Raw genomic sequence first — 18,411 nt, forward strand, 5'->3', positions numbered from 1 at the left:
CCCCTCAGCCTCACTACCAGCCTGGGCTCCATCTTGGCCAAAGTCACTGCCAACGAGACCTCAGCCGAGTGTTGGCGCCCCCTACATGCCAAGAGCACAAGTCATTCCCTGGTTCTAGAGGCGGCTGGGGCTGGGAAACCCTGTGGCTGTTCGGTGACCTCTGCCCCCCGGCCCTTTCTGAGCCATCTCAGCAGAGGGACCCCTCTGGTGGGCAGGCACAGAGGGAGTCCTGCGCCCCTTGCTGAGCCGACCGGCCCCTGCCGCCCGCAGCTTCCCCGTGATCCTGTCCATCGAGGAGCACTGTGGCGTGGAGCAGCAGCGCCACATGGCCAGGGTCTTCAAGGAGGTGTTTGGCGACCAGCTGCTGATGAAGCCCACGGAGGCCAGTGCTGACCAGCTGCCCTCGCCCAGCCAGCTGCGGGAGAAGATCATCATCAAGGTGGGTGCCTCAGGATGCTGTCAATCATTGAGGAGGGCCAGTGGCTCAGGGTGCCCTCTCCATGTCCCGGCGTCCCGGCCTCAAACCCGCTTTCCCTACGGACACCGTAAGCCTGGGCAAGGTCATTTAACCTCTTGGTGCCTCTGGGTCCTTGCTGGTCTCGGGGCGTTAATAGTAGAACCCAGTGCATTTGCTGTGAGCCTAACACGCAAAAACGTGTGCAAAGTGCTTAGAATCGCACCTGTCCCCTAGCAGGGGCTACGTCTAAGTACCGACTCTTTGTTACTCATGCTTTCTCTGGGCAGACCTTCACCACACCCCTTTCTGAGTCAGGCCTGTGCAAGGTGTTGGGGTGCTCAGGGACCCAGACTTGGTGCCTGCCCTCGGGAGCTCCCAGGCTAGTGTGGGAGATGGACTGGAGGTGGACAGTTGCCCAGAAAGGCTGCGTGCACTGATGGGTGATGGAGGTGGGTCCCAAGTGCTGTGGGGAGAGAGGAGTGTCTGAGAGTGGCAGGGGTGCCACAGGGAGGGCGACATTTGGGTGTTCGTATTAGGATGGAGAGCGAAGACACACAGTGGCCTGAAGAATGAAAGAGTTGACGTCTTCCTCATCTGAGGGAGAAAGTTCTCGATGCTTTGAGCTCTGGCCCAAAGCTTATTCCAGGGACCCAGGATCCTCCTGTCTTGTTCGGCAGTCTCCCGGGGAAGGGGTTTTCAGATGGGGTTCCGCAGACCCCCAAAGAATCCACACGTAGAAGTCGGGGGGCGGTGGCGTGTGGACTTCGGGAAAAAAATGTTGCCTCATTTTTATTAACCTGTAAGTAAAACTTAACGTTTCCTTCCAGTGTGAATATTGGTAACAAGCGCCTTGGGGCTTTGTCACCCTCCGAAATCATGGATATTTTCGTATGACGTTTACCATTGCAGAACCTCAAAATAATGCTGCACTCGGCACTACTTTGAAATTGCGGTGGTGATTAGATCTGCCTCTAGATTTTATGTAAGATGTTAAAGGAGCACGTCTATTAGCATATTGCAAATATTTTTTATTTAATATCTGAATAGTTGTATTTCAATATAAAAAATTTCAAATTTCTCTTATAATATTATGCATTATAAATGTTATTCTGAGAAAGGGGTCTGCGGCCTTCCCCAGACTTCCAAGGAGACCCGTGGCACAGAGATGGTGAGGGCTCTGCCCGAGGGCCCCGTCCTGGGCTGTGTGGTGGACGCTGGGTTGTGGGCTGTCTGGGCTCCGGCTCAGAGTAAGGAGAAGGTGAGGGTGTCCGGGCGAGTGATTTCTGTAAGCAGGTGGGGTGTCAGGTGTGCACGTCCCGGCCTGTCCTGGTCGTGCGTGAGAACGTAGCCACATGGCCACAGAAGGGAGTGACTATGAGGCTTCTAGCTGGTGGAAGGAGTGGGATGGATTTCATCGACAGCTAGCAGGCTCCTGTGGAAGACAGGTGTTTACTAGGCAGAGAGGAGGAATGGCCTTCAGGTAGTGGGAATAACATCCATAAAGGTGAGGTGGTGTGAACACGTGGCACGTTCCCTAGATTGTCACTGGGCCACCAAGATGCTCTGGGAGCAGCCCTGTGTGCCAAGGAGCTCACTGTCTGGTGGGGAGACAGCCCCGTCAACAGAGAAGCACCAGACGGTGTGAGGGGGCTTTGGCCGGGGGCCCATTCAGAGGAGGGGGTGTTGGTGCCCTCCGGGTAAAGCATCAGCACATTTGTGGGATTTGGGGTAATTTTCACTGAGACGCCAAGGGAAGCTGCCAGCATGGCAAAGGCAGGACGAATGGCGAGGGGACCTCGGCTGGGGAGGGTCCGTGGCTTCCCAGGCGTTGGGTCACTGAGTCTTCAGGGGACCTCATTGCATTTCTCTGCTCCCAGCTCATCTGTGCCTTCCCACTGTTTCCATTAGGACAGCTCTCTGCGTGTCCCCAGGGATTTTCCGGCTCTTGTTTGGGGGTGTGAAGTGGTGAAGGCCCCTTTCAGGGCACCCATTGCCCACCAGGGGTACTTCGTGGCTCCCCCTTCTGTTTCAGGGAGAAGTGGGTAGAAATAGCATTTGTGACACAGTCACCGTGTGCTACACTCTGGGCCAGGCGTGGTCATAAATGTTCAGTCTCATCACAACCCTGCCAGACGGTCATCCCTGGCCCCTAGCCCACTTTACAGGTGTGGACACTGAGGTCTGGAGGTGGACTCAGCCGACGTTACACACTTAGTTCCTGACAAAAACGTAATTCAAGGCCATTCAAAATGGAACACTGATGTCGTGCTTCACTGTTTACAGGAATCTTACATGCCCATGGGCTTATGGGACCCGGCCGAGGCTGACATTACTCCCATTTTACAGGGAAATGACTGAGACTGGCACAGATGGTCATGCAGCCAAGGTCACACAGCTAGGGAGGGGCGAGGCCCTGAAGCCAAGCCTGACTCTGAATCCAGGTCACCACAATCCGAGACTTACAGATGCTTGCCTCGATGGGCGGTCCGCACCCACAGGCGAACGCTGTCGTAGTCGTTGTCTTAGTCCCGCAAATGAGAAATGTGAGGCTCAGAGAAGTGCGGCCACCTGCCCAGGGTCACACAGCTGATCAAGTAGCAGCAGTGCTGTTTGCTCCCAGGGCTTCTAAATTTTCATCCCAGTGTGCTTTCCGCTGCCCTGTGCAGCCCCTGCCCCCTGGCCTGGCTGGGATCCTCCTGGGGAATGCGGGGACCTGCGGGTGGTGTCACTGTTCACTAAATATTTATCAAGTGCTTACTATCTGCTGAGCTGTCACAGGAGATTCAACAGGGAACAGCAGAAAGTCCCTGCTCTTGTGGGGCTTATATTCCAGCAGGGAAGACAGACAGGAGACGATAAACAGATAGATACACATAGGGCCAAGAGTATGAAAAATGACTACCAGGGGCCAGGCAGTGACAAGGACAGGAAGGGGAGTGTGGGCTATTTTAGATCAGTTAAGGAAAGCTCCTTGGAGGAGGTGACACCAAGCACCAAGCTGACTGTAGTGAGAGAGAAGCCAGGCAGAGAGAACAGACAGTGCAAAGGCCCTGAGGTGGGAAGCTGCTGATGGATGGATGCTTATTGGCCCAAAGATCCTAAACGTGGGTCTTGAGAGAGACAGGCTATGTGTGTTTCTTCCCTCAGCATAAGAAGCTGGGCCCCCGAGGCGACGTGGATGTCAACATGGAGGACAAGAAGGATGAACACAAGCAACAGGGTGAACTGTACATGTGGGATTCCATCGACCAGGTGGGTCTGCTCGCAGCCCTTCTCAGAGCCTTGAGTGCCTCTGAGGCTGCTGGAGAGCTCAGAGAATATTCCTGTCTTAATCCCATTTTGTGCTGAGTGAATTTATGATGATAATGAATCATTATTTTTCTTTTGCATTATTAATGTTTTATTTTGTAATAGTTATTTATTCAATGTAATATACTCTATATTTACACACACACACGCTAGTACAGAGAGTTCTCATAGACGCTTCCCCAAATATTAACATCCTACCTAATCAGAGTTTAATTATCATAACCGGGAGATGAACACTGGTACAATACTACCACGAATTAATTTATGGACCTTATTCCAGGTTCACTTGTTTGTCCACTAATATCCTTTTTCTGGTCCAAGATTCAGTCCAGGATTCAGCAATGCAGTTAGCTGTCCTAACTCCTTGGTGTCCTCCAATCTCGGATAGTTCCACTGGAAACATCATTTTTTTTTTAATTTGTTTTTATTTTTTAAAATTTTTTTTGAGGAAGACTAACTCTGAGCTAACATCCGCTGCCGATCCTCTTCTTTTTGCTGAGGAAGACTGGCGCTGAGCTAACATCCGTGCCCATCTTCCTCCACTTTATATGTGGGACGCCTGCCACAGCATGGCTTGACAAGCGGTGCCATGTCTGCACCCGGGATCTGAACCGGCGAATCCCAGGCCACCAAAGCAGAATGTGTGCACTTAACCACTGTGCCACGGGGCCAGCCCCAGGAAACATCATTTTTTGATGAGAGGTGACATTTTGAACTAACAGCACTTCTCATGTCCCTTAACCTAACTTGCGAATCCATTTGAGTATATTTTCCCATGTCTATTCTTATGTGCTAGAAATAAACGTTAAAAATGGGTAAAATTTAAATAAAGAATTAAGTCACAATGAAATGTTGCAGAAAGAGTCTCTAGACAAACTGGCTGAGAAATCCTGAAAGTCTTAAAAAGTGGATGAAATAGGAAAAGGTAGTGATGAGGACACAAAAACAGTCCCATCGTTCATAAAAGGCTTCAAGTTAAATACATGTGAAATGGAAATTTGATGTTAAGTCATAGCTATCCTTAGACACACTGAATAAAAAAGTCCTGAAAATGCCGAAAGAATTCCCAAATAAATAGATGTTTTAAAGGAAGCATCTCGAAGGGGATTGAATTCTGTGAAACCACCAGAAGTGTCTACGAAAGTGGGAAAGGCGAGTCCCCAGGGAATGCTGGGGTGATGCCAGGCAGGGGCCTTGGGCCCCAGAGTGATGGGGCAAAAACTTTGGGGAGACCTAATGCTCATTCTGCCTTCTAGAAATGGACTCGGCACTACTGTGCCATCGCTGATGCCAAGCTGTCCTTTAGCGACGACGTTGAACAGACCGGGGAAGAGGAGCCGCCCCAGGTAGGTGGAGACTTCTTCCTCTCCTCCTGTGGCCAGCAGGCCTAGACATCCTCTCAGCCCAAGGAGCTGTATCTTTGGGTACCAAGGCCTGCTTGGCTCCTCTTTGATTGGCTGGCTGACCCAGGTGCTTAACCAATGAGGTTCAAGGGTCTTCCTGCTCTCTGAAGGGCCTGATTGGCTTGCGTTCCCTCCGGAGGATGCAGACATTTGGATGCTCTGTCTAGCCCTGTTCCCTGGCCTGGTTCCTGGCTTTCCTGCCCTCTCCCCTTGGGCTGCTGGCCATCCTTGGTACTGTTTCTTGAGTGCACCTGCCAGGGCACTTGGCTCTCAGACTTCCTGGGCAATAGAGCTGAGGGGTGTACTGGGGATGCCTTGCCCCATATCTCAGGACTCCAGGAGGCCACCACAGAGGGGGCCTGTCAGGAGCAGATGGCAAGCAGGGTAGGGAGTGGAAGCTGTCTTCCAGACCTCTTGGGGTGAGGGCAGACTAAGGCCAGCCTCTGTCTGTTGTCCAGTCCCCCAGATCGGCATGTGCAGAGGTCTGGTGATGTTGGGGGTTTGGTGCAGGTTTTCAGAAACTCTTCTTCTCTTTGTGGCCCAGGATACGCCCCCCACAGAGCTGCATTTTGGGGAGAAGTGGTTCCACAAGAAGGTGGAGAAGAGGACAAGTGCCGAGAAGCTGCTACAGGAATACTGTGCCGAGACCGGGGGCAAGGATGGGACCTTCTTGGTGCGAGAGAGCGAGACCTTCCCCAATGACTACACCCTGTCCTTCTGGTAATGCCCCCTTCCCCTCGAGCTGGCCAGACAGGAGGCCATGTGGCACGCAATGTGATCTCAGGCTGGCCTCTGGCGGGCCTGGACCGGAACGCCAGACTTGATTTACTGAGCTGTGTGGGGCAGGACTCGGGTGAGGTGGCTGAGACCCAAAAAACTCACTAATCAAGATTAGTGATATTTCAATGCATCATTTTAAAAAAAATCAAAAGTAATGCAAAAAAGAAATCTGGGATGAACAAAATACCAACATTTATGTAAAGATAGCATCTGAGCCTGCAATTAAGACGATGTGGCCTCACTCACCTCTTCCTAATCCGGGCCCTGGAACACGTGGTATGACCCTGGGCAATTCACTCAACCTTCTAGAATCTCTTTTTCCTCGCCTCTAAAATAGAGTTTCTGGAGGTGGCCTTATGCAGCTGTCGTGTCTTGAGCTTTCTCCCTCGCTCACTCACTCACTCACTCACTCATCTGTTCATGAAAAGATATTTATTGAGTGCTTGCTGTGTGCTAGGCACAGTGATTTAGCAGTGACGAGACAGACAGCGTCCCTGTCCTGATGGAGATAGTCTGGTGGGGAAAATGGATAATGAGAAAGGAATCATGCAAATGACGTAATGGTAGTTGTGAGAAATGCAGTGAGGGAAATGCAGGGTGTGAGGAAAGTCTGTCAGAGAGGGTCTGACGTGATGCTTTGGTGGAGGGGCGATCAGGGAGGACTCCCTGAAGGAAGCGGCTTTAAGAGGAGACCTGAAGGATAGAAATGGTGATAATAACAACATCAGATGACAGTGATAGCTAACCCTCTAAGATGCTTACTGTGTGCCAGGCAGCATCCTGGGCACATTTTGTGCATGATCTCACTCTGTGGGGTGGATGCTATTATTGTTATCCTTGTTTGACCACTAGGATAGTAATAGAGAGGCTCAGGGAGGACAGGTCACTTGTTCAAGATCACTTGGCTCAAAAGTAGTAGAGTCAGGATTTAAACCCAAGCCGTCTGGTCCAGAGTAGGAGTTATGTAGGTCAAAGGGGGCAGTGGATGGAGGAAGTAGGTAGAATGTTCTGGAATCCAGGCCAAAGGACCAGCCCGTGCTAAAGCCCCGGGGCTGCTCTAAGAGCAGAGGGAGGCCTGTGTGGCCACACTAGTGTCCACTCCCTGGGGCCCTGGCTGCAGCTCTGGCCCTGGCCTGTGCTCTCTGAGGCCTGGGGTGCAGGAAGGGCCACCCGGCCTGGGCACTGATGCGGTCCCTCTCCCCGCAGGCGGTCGGGCCGCGTCCAGCACTGCCGGATCCGCTCCACCATGGAGGGCGGGACCATGAAGTACTACCTGACTGACAACCTCATGTTTACCAGCATCTACGCCCTCATCCAGCATTACCGCGAGACGCACCTGCGCTGCGCCGAGTTCGAGCTTCGGCTCACCGACCCTGTGCCCAACCCCAACCCCCACGAGGCAAAGCCGTACGTGCGCCCGTGCTCCCGGGAGGCAGATTTCAGGGGCATCCCCGTGGGTTCAGACACCCATGGGGATCGTGTTTACAAATCAGAAAAGCCCGCCTTGCGGGTGTGCTGGGGCCCAGATTCCCGCGGTCTCTTACCATCCCCAGGGCGGCCAGCGTCCAAATATCTACTCCCTGGTACTCTGGCCCCATTTTCTCTCTCTCTCCCTTCTCCTCTCCCTCCCTTTCTCCTTCTTTATCTTCCTGGTCCTCAGCTCTTGGGCTTTGATTTTTAGAGGTTAGTTTTGGCCTGGTGATGTCTTTCTGTTTGTCAAAGCTCATTCCTGTTTGTTCTGAAAGCGAACAAGGAAAAAGTAAGGTTTCCCCTTCATTTTTTCTTTTCTCCCCAAAGCCCCAGTACGTAGTTGTATATCACAGTTGCAGGTCATTCTAGTTCTTCTCTGTGGGACGCTGCTACAGCATGGCCTGATAAGCAGTGTGTAGGTCCGGGCCCAGGATCCAAACCTGTGAACCCGGGGCCGCCAAAGCAGAACAGCGGACTTAACCACTATGCCGCTGGGCCGGCCCCTCCCCTTCATTTGTTTTATCCAGTGAAGGGATTACCAGTTATGTCTTGCAAAGGGATCACCAATTCTGGAAATAAAGAAACAATTTTTAAGCCGAAGGCTACTAAAATGCCCATTTTGAGGAAGCCATATAACTTAAGGGCAACTTTACTTTTTACTTTTCTTGTCTATATTCATGTGGATTGCCTTTTAAAATTTGCTATTCCACATCTTTAAAAGTAACCAAAGAACCCCTCTACAACTCTATGTTTCTGTGTTCTCTGCTCTGATTTTCTGGGACGTCAGCAGTGACTGGGCCGCCCTCTGATGCTGGCCCTTCAGACCCGGTCCCGTGGCGGGGCTAAAGATAAGTCCATTTATTCTCTTGTGCTCCAAACAGACCCACTCCGTGACTCTTTCACCCAAGCTGCGTCTTGGTGGGCTCTTAAAAACTTGCCATCTTCAGAGGTGATTTTGGAGGGGAGCCCCATGTGTAGGTCCCATCGAGGTTTCTGGGGCCGCGTGTCAGGCATCCTCAGGGCCCATTGTTTCCTCCTCCGCGGTAGCCCCTCACTTGGCTGTTTCCTGGCCCTGTGCTGCAGGTGGTACTACGACGGGCTGAGCCGCGGAGAAGCAGAGGACATGCTGATGAGGGTTCCCCGGGACGGGGCCTTCCTGATCCGGAAGCGGGAAGGCACGGACTCCTACGCCATCACCTTCAGGTAAGTGCACGGACTGGAGCCCCCTGCACGCGCGCTCTGCAGCATGCAGCCAGTGAGTGGTGGAGCTGGCGTTCGGACCCCGGCAGTCCTGGCAGCCCAGATGGGTGATGATATAAACCTAGTTTCCTCCGGTCCGCACCTCCCAGCACTGCCAGTGGGAAGGCCATAGAGCCCAGCCATCTCTAGGACTGTGGTTCCCCACTTTAATTTGGCCCCGAGACACCTGATTTCTCCAATTTCCCCAGTGACGATGTTGGTGGGGGTTCAGACCCAATTCTTACTGTCCTTCCATCTCCCCTGCTCCAGGGTTTCCCTGGGTTTTCTTGGGGATGGTAATAGAATGCTGGCTACCATATATTTCGTTCCTAACTGTGTCCCAGGCACTGGGCTGCCTTTGTGGCCTCATCTGATCCAATCCTTCATTAGAGCCCATGAGGAGTAGATCCACCTATTACAAGTAAAGAAATGGAGGTCCAGAGAGGTTAAGTGATCTCTCTAGAGCCACACAACCTAGTCCTGGGCTGAGTCAGAATTTCAGACTTGAGCCTGTCCACCTCCAAGGCCTGTGCTCTTCCCTGTGAGGTCTGGAGCCAGAGGCACGTAGCCAGCTCAGGCCTGTGGATGTGTTTTGCTCAGTCTGCATGGTGATGTTAAAAACTGAGAAATTTCATTTGAAAATTCAGTCTGTTTCTTATGAAAAATGGGTGGAGGTGGAAGCTCTGGGCCTATGTTCCCGAGTGGTGACGGTGGTTACCATCTGTGCAGGGGCCCTGGCGTGCCCATCTGCTCCTGTTCCTTCTGTTCCCATGCCCCTGGCCCATTCCTCTTGGTTACCCTGCCAGGCTGCCCCCCGAGCATTTGTATTTGCCCTCCGCCTCCCCCCCCCGAGTTATCCCTGAGCTGCTTCTTCCAGCTGGTGGTGATGGGCAGCATTGCTGCCATTGACTGAGGACCTACTGTGTGCTGGCTCTAGCCAGTGTGGCTCTTTTGTGCTGCCAACAGGGAGGCCCTGGGCTTCTTGGCATTGGGCCTTTGCTGTTTGCTTTTTCCCCCAAAGCTCCTAGCAGTAAAGTGAACACCTGCTGTGCCAGGTGCTGGACTGGGTGTTGGGGATCTGTCACTCAGTCAGGATGCTTTTGGGTGCAAGTGACAGACACCAAACTCAGTGGCTGAGACACACACACAAAACGGTGGGGATTTATTGGCTACAAGCCAGGAGATGAAACAGGCTTCCAACACGCCTGGATCCAGCCTCACCTGAAGATCCTCAGGAGACCAGCTCTGTGTGTCTTGGTGTTACTCTCCATTGGCTTTGTTCTCAGGTGGCTTTACCCTGGGGTGCCAGGACAGTGTCCAGCAGAAAGGACGAGTCCTGTGAGGCACTCCCACTGGCCCCTGCTTGAGCCGGGTAACATGATTCTGAGTGGGCACCTTCAAGCTGGCGATGGGGTTGGGGTCACTTCACTGGAACCACGTGGATAAAGATGGGGGGTCCCCAGACTGATGCTCGATTTACATACACCCACCGATCTGCTTGTGCGTCTGTCCCCCCCACGAGGTAGGCACCCCTGAGAGCTGGAGGTTCTATTCTTTAGGAATCAGAAGATGTTCAGTGAGCACCTGCTGTGTGCCAGGCCCTGTGCTGGGCTCCAGAAATACCGGTGTGATAAAAACAGCTTGGTCCCTGCTCTCACGAGGCCAGCGGTCTGGTGGAATGAGAGTCGTCATATTACTCAGAAGCACTTCTTCCTCTTGGCCGGTTCCCTCTTACCTAGCATGGCTGGGAAACAGCAGGTGGTCAGTAAATGCTGGCTGCACGAGTCAGCGAAGAGGATGGTGTCTGCCATCCTTAGTCCAGCACGTGTGTCTCAGAGGAGGGGAGGGGAAGGCTGTTTCCATCATGCTGGGCTGTGAACTTCCCTGGCCTCCCCGCACTGCGTGCCTGCTGGGGACCCTCAGTCACTGCCACAGTCACAGATGGCCTCCGCCTGCCCTGGACACACATACTTTCTCAAATCCACTCTGGTCAGGGTGTGGGGTGGGCATCGCTGTCCCTCGCTGAGAAGGGTTGCCTCTGGCGGGAGAATCAGGTGCATGAACAAATTGCTGTAATATTGTGCGATAAGTGCCACAGAGAGACTGGTCAGGCGGGGTGACAGAGGGTGACTAGGAGTTCCAGGAAATGGGGTGGGGGGTGCATTCCAGGCAGAGGGAGTGCACGGGTCTGGAGGCATTTGTCCCCCCACATATACTTGTGGCGGATCTCCCCGGTGCCAGGCGCTGTCCTAGGCTCTGGGAATGGGCACTGAACTTCTGGACAGGTTTCCACAGGAGGGGCGAGGCGTCTGCTTTCAAGTCCACGCACAGAGATGAAGTTGTTGCTGGTGTGATTGGTGGGAGGCGTCCCTCGGTGGGACGAGGGGCTAAGACAGGCCGTGGCATCCACTGACTGGTAGCGACACGCCCCGGGAGGCTGGAAAGCGCAGCTCAGACTCCAGCCTGTTCTCCTCTCTGCTTTTGATTCTTCTGTCTCCCAGGGAAGCTTGTTTTGTCTTGATTTTGGTTATATTCTCCCAACCATTTGTTTATTGAGTACCCTCTGGGTGCCGGACACATTGCAGACGGCTTACCCTGGGTTACTGACGGACGGCGGTCCTGACATTCCCCAGGAGCTGCGAATCCCCAAGGTGGGGATGAGGAAACTGAGGCTCAGAGAGGTTGCCGGAGGATGGAGCCAGCACCGGACCCACACTCTTAACCTCCACACCCCAGAACCTCCCTGCCCTGGGGAGCTTTTGTAAAAAGTTTAGAAATTAATTTTTAATTACATAAATATTTTCTTCTTATAAAAAATTAAGACACTGCAGTACAGGCTAAAGCCCCCTGTGGTCCTTCTCATCTCAGATCTTGTCCTGGTGGAAAACACAATTTCTAACTGATGTCTCCACCTAGGCTTAGAAAATAATTTTATAGACATATATATATACACCTATGGAAAATAGCCATTTTGTGGGTGGGTATTCCATTTCATTTCATCAAAATACAAATGGAATCATACTCTAGTTTCATTCTGCAACTTGTTTTTCTACTGAGCAGTATTTCTTTTCTTTTTTCCTTTTTTCAATAAATATTTAATTTAATAAAATATACTGCAGAGAAGCCACGGAAGCAGAAGTCTTCTAGCTTTTTTTTTTTTTTTAACAGGACTTTTTGAAGAAATGGCTTGACAGGATGTGTTTCTTTTAAAACAATAAAAAAATGTCTCTCAGGGGCAAAAGTTTTAAAAGATGCGTGGTTCCCCCATTGTAACTATGCTTTTAGACAGTTGTAAAAAGATGCTCTTGGCTGTAAAGTTAGGGTCAAAACTTATTTTCCCAAATGTTTCTGTTCTTGCTGATAAAAGCTAGTAAGACGGAGGAGTCCGTTCTGTTTTGGATTTTTTCTGCCTCGCTTCAAGTGGGTGAAGAAATAAAAGACTTTGTTTCCTTTTTGGAAAAAAAATTCTGTTGTTTCACTAGTTGGACCATTGAAGATAAGATTTAAGGATTTCAGGATCAAGGCCCAGAGTTCTAGAGTAGAGATTGGCAAATGTTTTCTATAAATATTTGAGGCCTTGCAGGCCAGCCGGATGGTCTCTGTGGCAACTACTCAGCTCTGCTGTTGTGGAGTGAAAACAGCCGCAGGCAATACGTAAATGGATGAGCGTGGCTGTTTCAATAAAACTTTATTTATAAAAATAAGTGGTGGGCCGGATTGGGCCTGTGGGCTGTAGTTTGCCAACCTTGGTCTGGACACTAGGATGTTCCCCAAGTCAAGTCATGTAATTGGGGAGGAGAGGAGAAGGGCAAGAGGGGCTGGCTGTTGAGTTGCTCAGCAGTATTTCTCTTCTGAGGTACGTGTTCTTCTGTATCCCTTTTGCAAAGATTGACGTCATTGCATTCCATAGGAAGGCTGTGCCCTGTTTATTCATCTGGTCCCCCAAGGCTGGATAGCTAGGTTGTTTCTAATTGGTGGCGTTTGTATAGCAGTTGTCTGGCTGCCACGATCTCAGCCTGTCAACCCCCTGTGGTCCTCCCCCTCCAGGGCCAGGGGCAAAGTGAAGCACTGTCGCATCAACAAGGACGGCCGGCACTTTGTGCTAGGGACCTCCGCCTACTTCGAGAGCCTCGTGGAGCTCGTCAGTTACTACGAGAAGCATGCGCTCTACCGAAAGATGAGGCTGCGCTACCCCGTGACTCCCGAGCTGCTGGAGCGCTACAATATGGTGGGTGGTTGACTCGCTCGTGATTTGGTGGAATAGCTTGTCTGAGGTTAGAATGCATCTGTTCCTTCATTCAGCAAACCTTTCTGGGGCCTTTACCATGTGTCTGGTGCTGCTCTATGTCCTGGGGATACAAAATTGGACGTGGTGGACAAAGACCCTGGCCTCGTGCTGCTTGTAGTCTAATGTGGAGGAGACAGGCAATAAATGAGATGAATAAAAAATATACAGGGCATGTGTCAGATGGTGATAAGTGCTATAGAGAGAAACAAAACTGGGCAGGTGGATAAGTGAATGCAGAGTGATGGGGAAGGGGTTGCTGTTCTCAAGGGGAGGTCTGGGAAGACATCACTGGGAAGGAGCCATTTGAGCAGACACTAGGGGAGGTGAAGGAGTGAGCCATGCAGCCAGGTGGAAGAAGAAACAACAGCAAGTGCAAAGGTCCTGAGGTGAGGGCATGCCTGGAGGCAAGAGAAGCGGCCGGTGTGGCTGGAATTGAGTGAGCCAGGGTCAGGGTAGAACTAAATAAGGATGGGGATTAACAGGGGGCTGCTTGGTGTAGGCCATTGTGAGAGCCTCGCTTTTATTCTGAGCCATTGGAGGGTTCTGAGCAGACAAGAGACCTGATCTGATTACTATGTCTCAGTTCCCATCAGATATTTTCATTAGCGTGTTGGAAAGAGATTTACTGTGCACCAACCATGTGCCAAGAGCTGTTGTAGATACTGGGAGTGTGCCCTTGGGAAATTTAGGTTCAGGGGAGGGGAGCTGGATAACACACAGTCGCAGAAATAAGATGCCTTCGACAGTGTGAACTACGGTGGAGACGATCCAAGGGGATGGGGCCATAAGGGGTGGGCACTACGTTAGATTGCGGTGGGGGAGGTCAGAGAAGACGACGGAGTGAATTGGCCCTGGGGAGCTGCGAAGGAAGCAGGTTCTAGGTTGGGGAGCAGCCGAGGTACACGCCCTGGGGTGACTGAGGGACCGAAAGCTGACCAGTGGGCCAGGAGCCCAGGGAGAGAGGCAGAGGCGGGCAGGACGGGTCTTCAGTGTGTTCTGGTAAATGTTTACCAGCTCTCTGCAGAAAGGAGCCCCAGTTTGTGGCATCTGCCAGTTTCCCTGGCGTGAATACTTCCATGGGGACCAGTTCCAAGCTACCGACGTGCCGTCATTGAACATGACGTCAGGAGGAGATATACAATGGGCTCGTGTGAGCAGTGAGCTGGCTCCAGCACACCACTGGGTCTCAGACTTTGTGTTTTCGCAAAGGAGCACGGTGCCTGGAACATAGTAGACCAGGATAGGGGCCTCTCTCATTTTAGGGTAAGGTTTCCAAGTTTTGGGGAACTTCTTTATAGCTCCGGTAGGAAACCACAAGGATGCCTGGAGCCCTTCTTATATGTAAGTGCTGTCCCGGGAGCGTGGATGGTTCTATTTATTTTTCTTTGTTCTTTTTCAGGAAAGAGATATAAACTCCCTCTATGACGTCAGCAGAATGTATGTGGATCCCAGCGAAATCAATCCTTCCATGGTACAGTACCGACCCTCCGAGTCAGGCTATTTCGTAGTCACTAGATTGACGTAGAGTCCAGCCCCCAGTTATAACAGGACAAGGAAACATATTGGAAAACTTGGCCAAAAATTTTCTCTCTCTTTTTTTGTTTGGAGAAGAAATGGTGATTGACAAAACCACGTCTGGTTTCAGGGAAAAGGTTAATAGAATTCCATCCCAAAGCAAGCGTGCCTTGCTAAAATTTGAGGTTTGATGAACCACCTTTGGGCCAAACAGCTTCTAATTAAAAGTCTTTCAAATGTTTCTCGCTCGCTGACTGAGCCGGTGGTGTTTATAAATTCCGTTTGGTTCACTGACCTCCTTGCAGTGCGAACGCTATCTCGTATTCCCACCCCGGCGGTTGGGTAATTTCATGCAGGTAGACACGAATTTTGCTCTTTGCCTCCAGCTCTTCCTGGCTCTGGTTTCATCACAAATTTCGTTTGAGCCTGTGGAGGAAGAAGGATGGCGAATTTTCTGTTTGCGGGGGTGTCTGGCCCCCAATTAGTGTACAATTCTCACTTAGGGAGGGGCCCTGCTGGTGGGCTCTGTAGAAATTCAGAGATGAGTTTCTTTTTTTTTTCGTTTTTAAGGTTACAGTCCTTGGCCAGTGCAGATCCCTTCGCGCAAGAAATGAAATCTTGAAAAGTTGTGGGCGAATGGAGCTGTTGGGAGGTGTTTTAGGGGACTTAGCATTATTAATAGCAAAAGCTCTTACTAGAAGTGACGAATCCTTTGGTAATGAGAATGACAAGCCTCATGGCAGCCCGATGTCAGGGGAGGGTGGAGACTGGTAAACGGAGGAACAGGCACGCCATCTCCACAGCAGCCCCTCCCCATTAGCTGTCAATTGTTGCCTTTCCAGAGAGCAGGCTGGGTCTTCTGATTTCTTAAGAAAAGCCAGTCATCTGGATGCTTTACGTGAAATCTCCCAATTTTTAAATCCTGGCAACTTACCCAAGTTGTGGAGAGAAATCTTCCTATACTAAGTGAGCCAATAAAACACAATTGCATGCTGAATTTGATTGCAAGCCACCAGGCTCTGGCGAGTGCCTCAAAATACAATCATTGCTGTTATGATTGAAAAGTGATGTAACAATAAAAAAACTACTTTGAAAACAAGGAAAATGGTCAGTGCTAGTCTTGCCATCCTAACGTGGTGGCCATCTGCATTTTTGGATGGTCCATCCCTTCTGGTCTTTACCTGCATGGAGACATATTTGACAGTCTCCACCACCTGTGCCCGCCATTTTTATTCTGCTCTGTTCACTTGCCGCTGGGTCACACGTGCGTTTCTCCATCTCTCCTTTTCTTAATGACCATTTTTGTTGAACCTGGTAGGCCGAGTAATTTAGATGGAATACATGGACTGGAATTTCAACCAGAAAAAAATATTTTTAATGCTGCAGAGTATTCTAGGTGGCTGTGCCAGCTTAGCTATGTCCCCTTAACGGCCATTTGGGTCATTTCTAGTCCTTGCTCTTCTAGTTAACGCTAAAATGAACTTCACACTTCAGGCTTTGGGCATCTTTTGCGTCATTTCCTCTGAATGAGTTCTTAGAAATGGAATGAGTGGATCGATAAGAATAGGTTACACATATGGGTGACCGTAAATCAAGCATTGTTCTAAGCCCTTGACGGCTCATTAATCCTCCCAGCAGCCCCATGCAGCAGGTACTATTTTCGTGCCCATTGTACAGATGAGGAAAACAGAGGTTGAGTCATTGCTGAGGTCACATAGCTAGGAAAATGTGGGGCTGGGCTTTAGACCCAGGCAGTCTGGCTCCGAGAGGTGTGCTCTTAGCTACTTTGCTGTGCCATATGCCAATTTGGTCATCTGACGGATGGCTTGTTTCTGTGTAGTTCATGGGGACCTGACATGAGGACCTCTCCTGCCAGCTGTCAGGCTGGAGACTTCCTCCTCGTGGAAGCCATTATATTGCATCCCTCTCTGCCACTGGTGATCCCTTCCTTGTGGCCGTGGAGCCTGGCAGTGACCTCTAGCGTTTCATGGGGAAAGATGCGGTGTGGTCCTTGCGTCCAGCTTTGAAGCGGGATGCACAGGTGGAGCGGGCTGCAGGTGCAGGTGGGGGAGACCGTGGCAGGAGCTCTGAGTAGCCCCTGCTTGGAGGTTCCTAGGGCAGAGCTTGTAAAACCCAGGCTGTTTCTTATGGAACATCATAAAATGTACCAATAACTCACATTAATAGATTCATTTCTGCGCTCAGCTGCTTACCAGGGGTTGATCTTGGGCAAGGATGCTTCTCTCTCTGTACCTTAGTTTCCTCATCTATCAAATGGGCGTAGTAATACCACTACTTACCTGTTAGGGTCACAGTGAGGCGTAAAGGAGATACTGCAGATGAAAGGCCTAGAGCAGTGCTTTCACTAGAGTAAGCACTTAAGAAATGCTAGGTATTGTCATTTGCATCATTACATGCATTATCTTATTTAATAGTCCCAGCAACCCTGTGAAGTATGTAAAGTTTTGATTCCCACTTCACAGATGGGGAAACTGAGCCTGAGAGAGCCTGAAGGTTATATAAAAGGAAGGAGCAGAGGAATAATTTGAATCCACAGGCTGGACTCCACAGCCCGTGCTCTGAGGAGCAGTTTTACTGCATTTCCTTGTAAAACCCCTGTTCCCGTTTCCTTGGGGAGGGGGGCCCTGCGGGGAGGGGAGGGGGAAGCTGCCCATCTAAACAGGTTTGACAGTTTCAGAGTTTTCCCATTCATATTCGCTTGCTTTGTGCGTGTTCGTGGATTGATGCTTGCCAGGCAGCAGGCATTGAAGCAAATTCCTTCCAGAAAAATTTCATGCCACGTTCCGGCTTACTTATTTCTGCCAATGCAGAGACCCCCTTCTGGTGACTTTCCTGGGGGAGCACCTCAGGTTCAGTTACTCTTGCAAAGTGTCGGTGTCCTGCAGGAGTCCAGTTAGGGGACCACTGGCTGGGTGAAAATAATTGGCGATGGCCAGGGATGGCGTTGATCTGGAACTTCCAACGTGAGCTTGGGCACTGAGGACTTCAGAGGTGTGGTCGTGGCTTAGTCTGAAAGGCATATCTTTTCTTTGTTGAGGAAACTGAGCGATATTGGGTGACTCTGAGGTGCCCTTGGCTCCCACCAGTCCAGTCCGCATCCCCACTCCCTGGTGACTTTTTGAGGCCACGGCTCCTTTGCAATGCCAGCCCTTCGCCAGCAGATGGCGCTGTAACCTCGGGCTGAAGCCGCCTGCTCCCTAATGAGAAAACCCGAGTGTGCCGGGGAATGCCGCCGCCGCCTCTGTTCCTGTCGCTCGCCTGACCTTTTCCTTCTTGTTTTCCCTGAAGCCTCAGAGAACCGTGAAAGCTCTGTATGACTACAAAGCCAAGCGAAGTGATGAGCTGAGCTTCTGCCGTGGCGCCCTCATCCACAACGTCTCCAAGGAGCCCGGGGGCTGGTAAGGCTGAGTGGGGGCTGGGCCGCTTGGTGGACGAGCTTGACTGGTCCCTTCGTGGTGGTGAGACCCCAGTGCTGGCTGACCTCTGACCCCTTTATCTGCCTTCTAGACTGGCTTTGACCTGTTGTACCTTCTCTGGGAAGTGGCTCGATGCATGCTTTATATGGAAAAGTGGATAAACAAAAACAATAACGATTATTATATATCATATATCATCATATATCAGCTCACATCATATTATATGTTATTTTAATTATAATAGCAGCTACCATTTATTGAGGTCTTACTGTGTGCCAAGCCTTATGCTGATTGCTTTCATAGGCCATCTAACCAAATCCTCCTTACAACCCGAGGATTTATGACTGTGGTTAGCCCCGCTTTACACATGGGGTGGCTGGGGCTTTCCATATTCACACAGCCACTAAATAGCATACGCTCTTCCCATTGCACAAGCCTGGGCGTGATTTTACGTTCAAATTCTCCTGCTATTTCTAAGTCCTGTGCCCTATGTGGTGGCGCCATCCTGGAGTG

General features: G+C 50.9%; 1 protein-coding gene across 1 annotated transcript in view; it reads left to right on the forward strand.

Annotated features, from left to right (window-relative positions):
• Nucleotides 1-18,411, forward strand: part of PLCG2 (phospholipase C gamma 2) — a 144,504-nt gene that overhangs the window by 90,947 nt on the left and 35,146 nt on the right. The window contains exons 14-22 of the mRNA XM_046682466.1: nt 271-439; nt 3,605-3,709; nt 5,023-5,112; nt 5,714-5,889; nt 7,156-7,356; nt 8,503-8,622; nt 12,706-12,886; nt 14,346-14,417; nt 17,771-17,880. Of these exons, the coding sequence (XP_046538422.1) occupies nt 271-439; nt 3,605-3,709; nt 5,023-5,112; nt 5,714-5,889; nt 7,156-7,356; nt 8,503-8,622; nt 12,706-12,886; nt 14,346-14,417; nt 17,771-17,880 (1,224 nt within the window). The remainder of the gene's footprint in view (nt 1-270; nt 440-3,604; nt 3,710-5,022; nt 5,113-5,713; nt 5,890-7,155; nt 7,357-8,502; nt 8,623-12,705; nt 12,887-14,345; nt 14,418-17,770; nt 17,881-18,411) is intronic.

The sequence above is a fragment of the Equus quagga genome, chromosome 13 (genome assembly GCF_021613505.1).
Source record: "Equus quagga isolate Etosha38 chromosome 13, UCLA_HA_Equagga_1.0, whole genome shotgun sequence".
Taxonomy (NCBI): domain Eukaryota; kingdom Metazoa; phylum Chordata; class Mammalia; order Perissodactyla; family Equidae; genus Equus; species Equus quagga.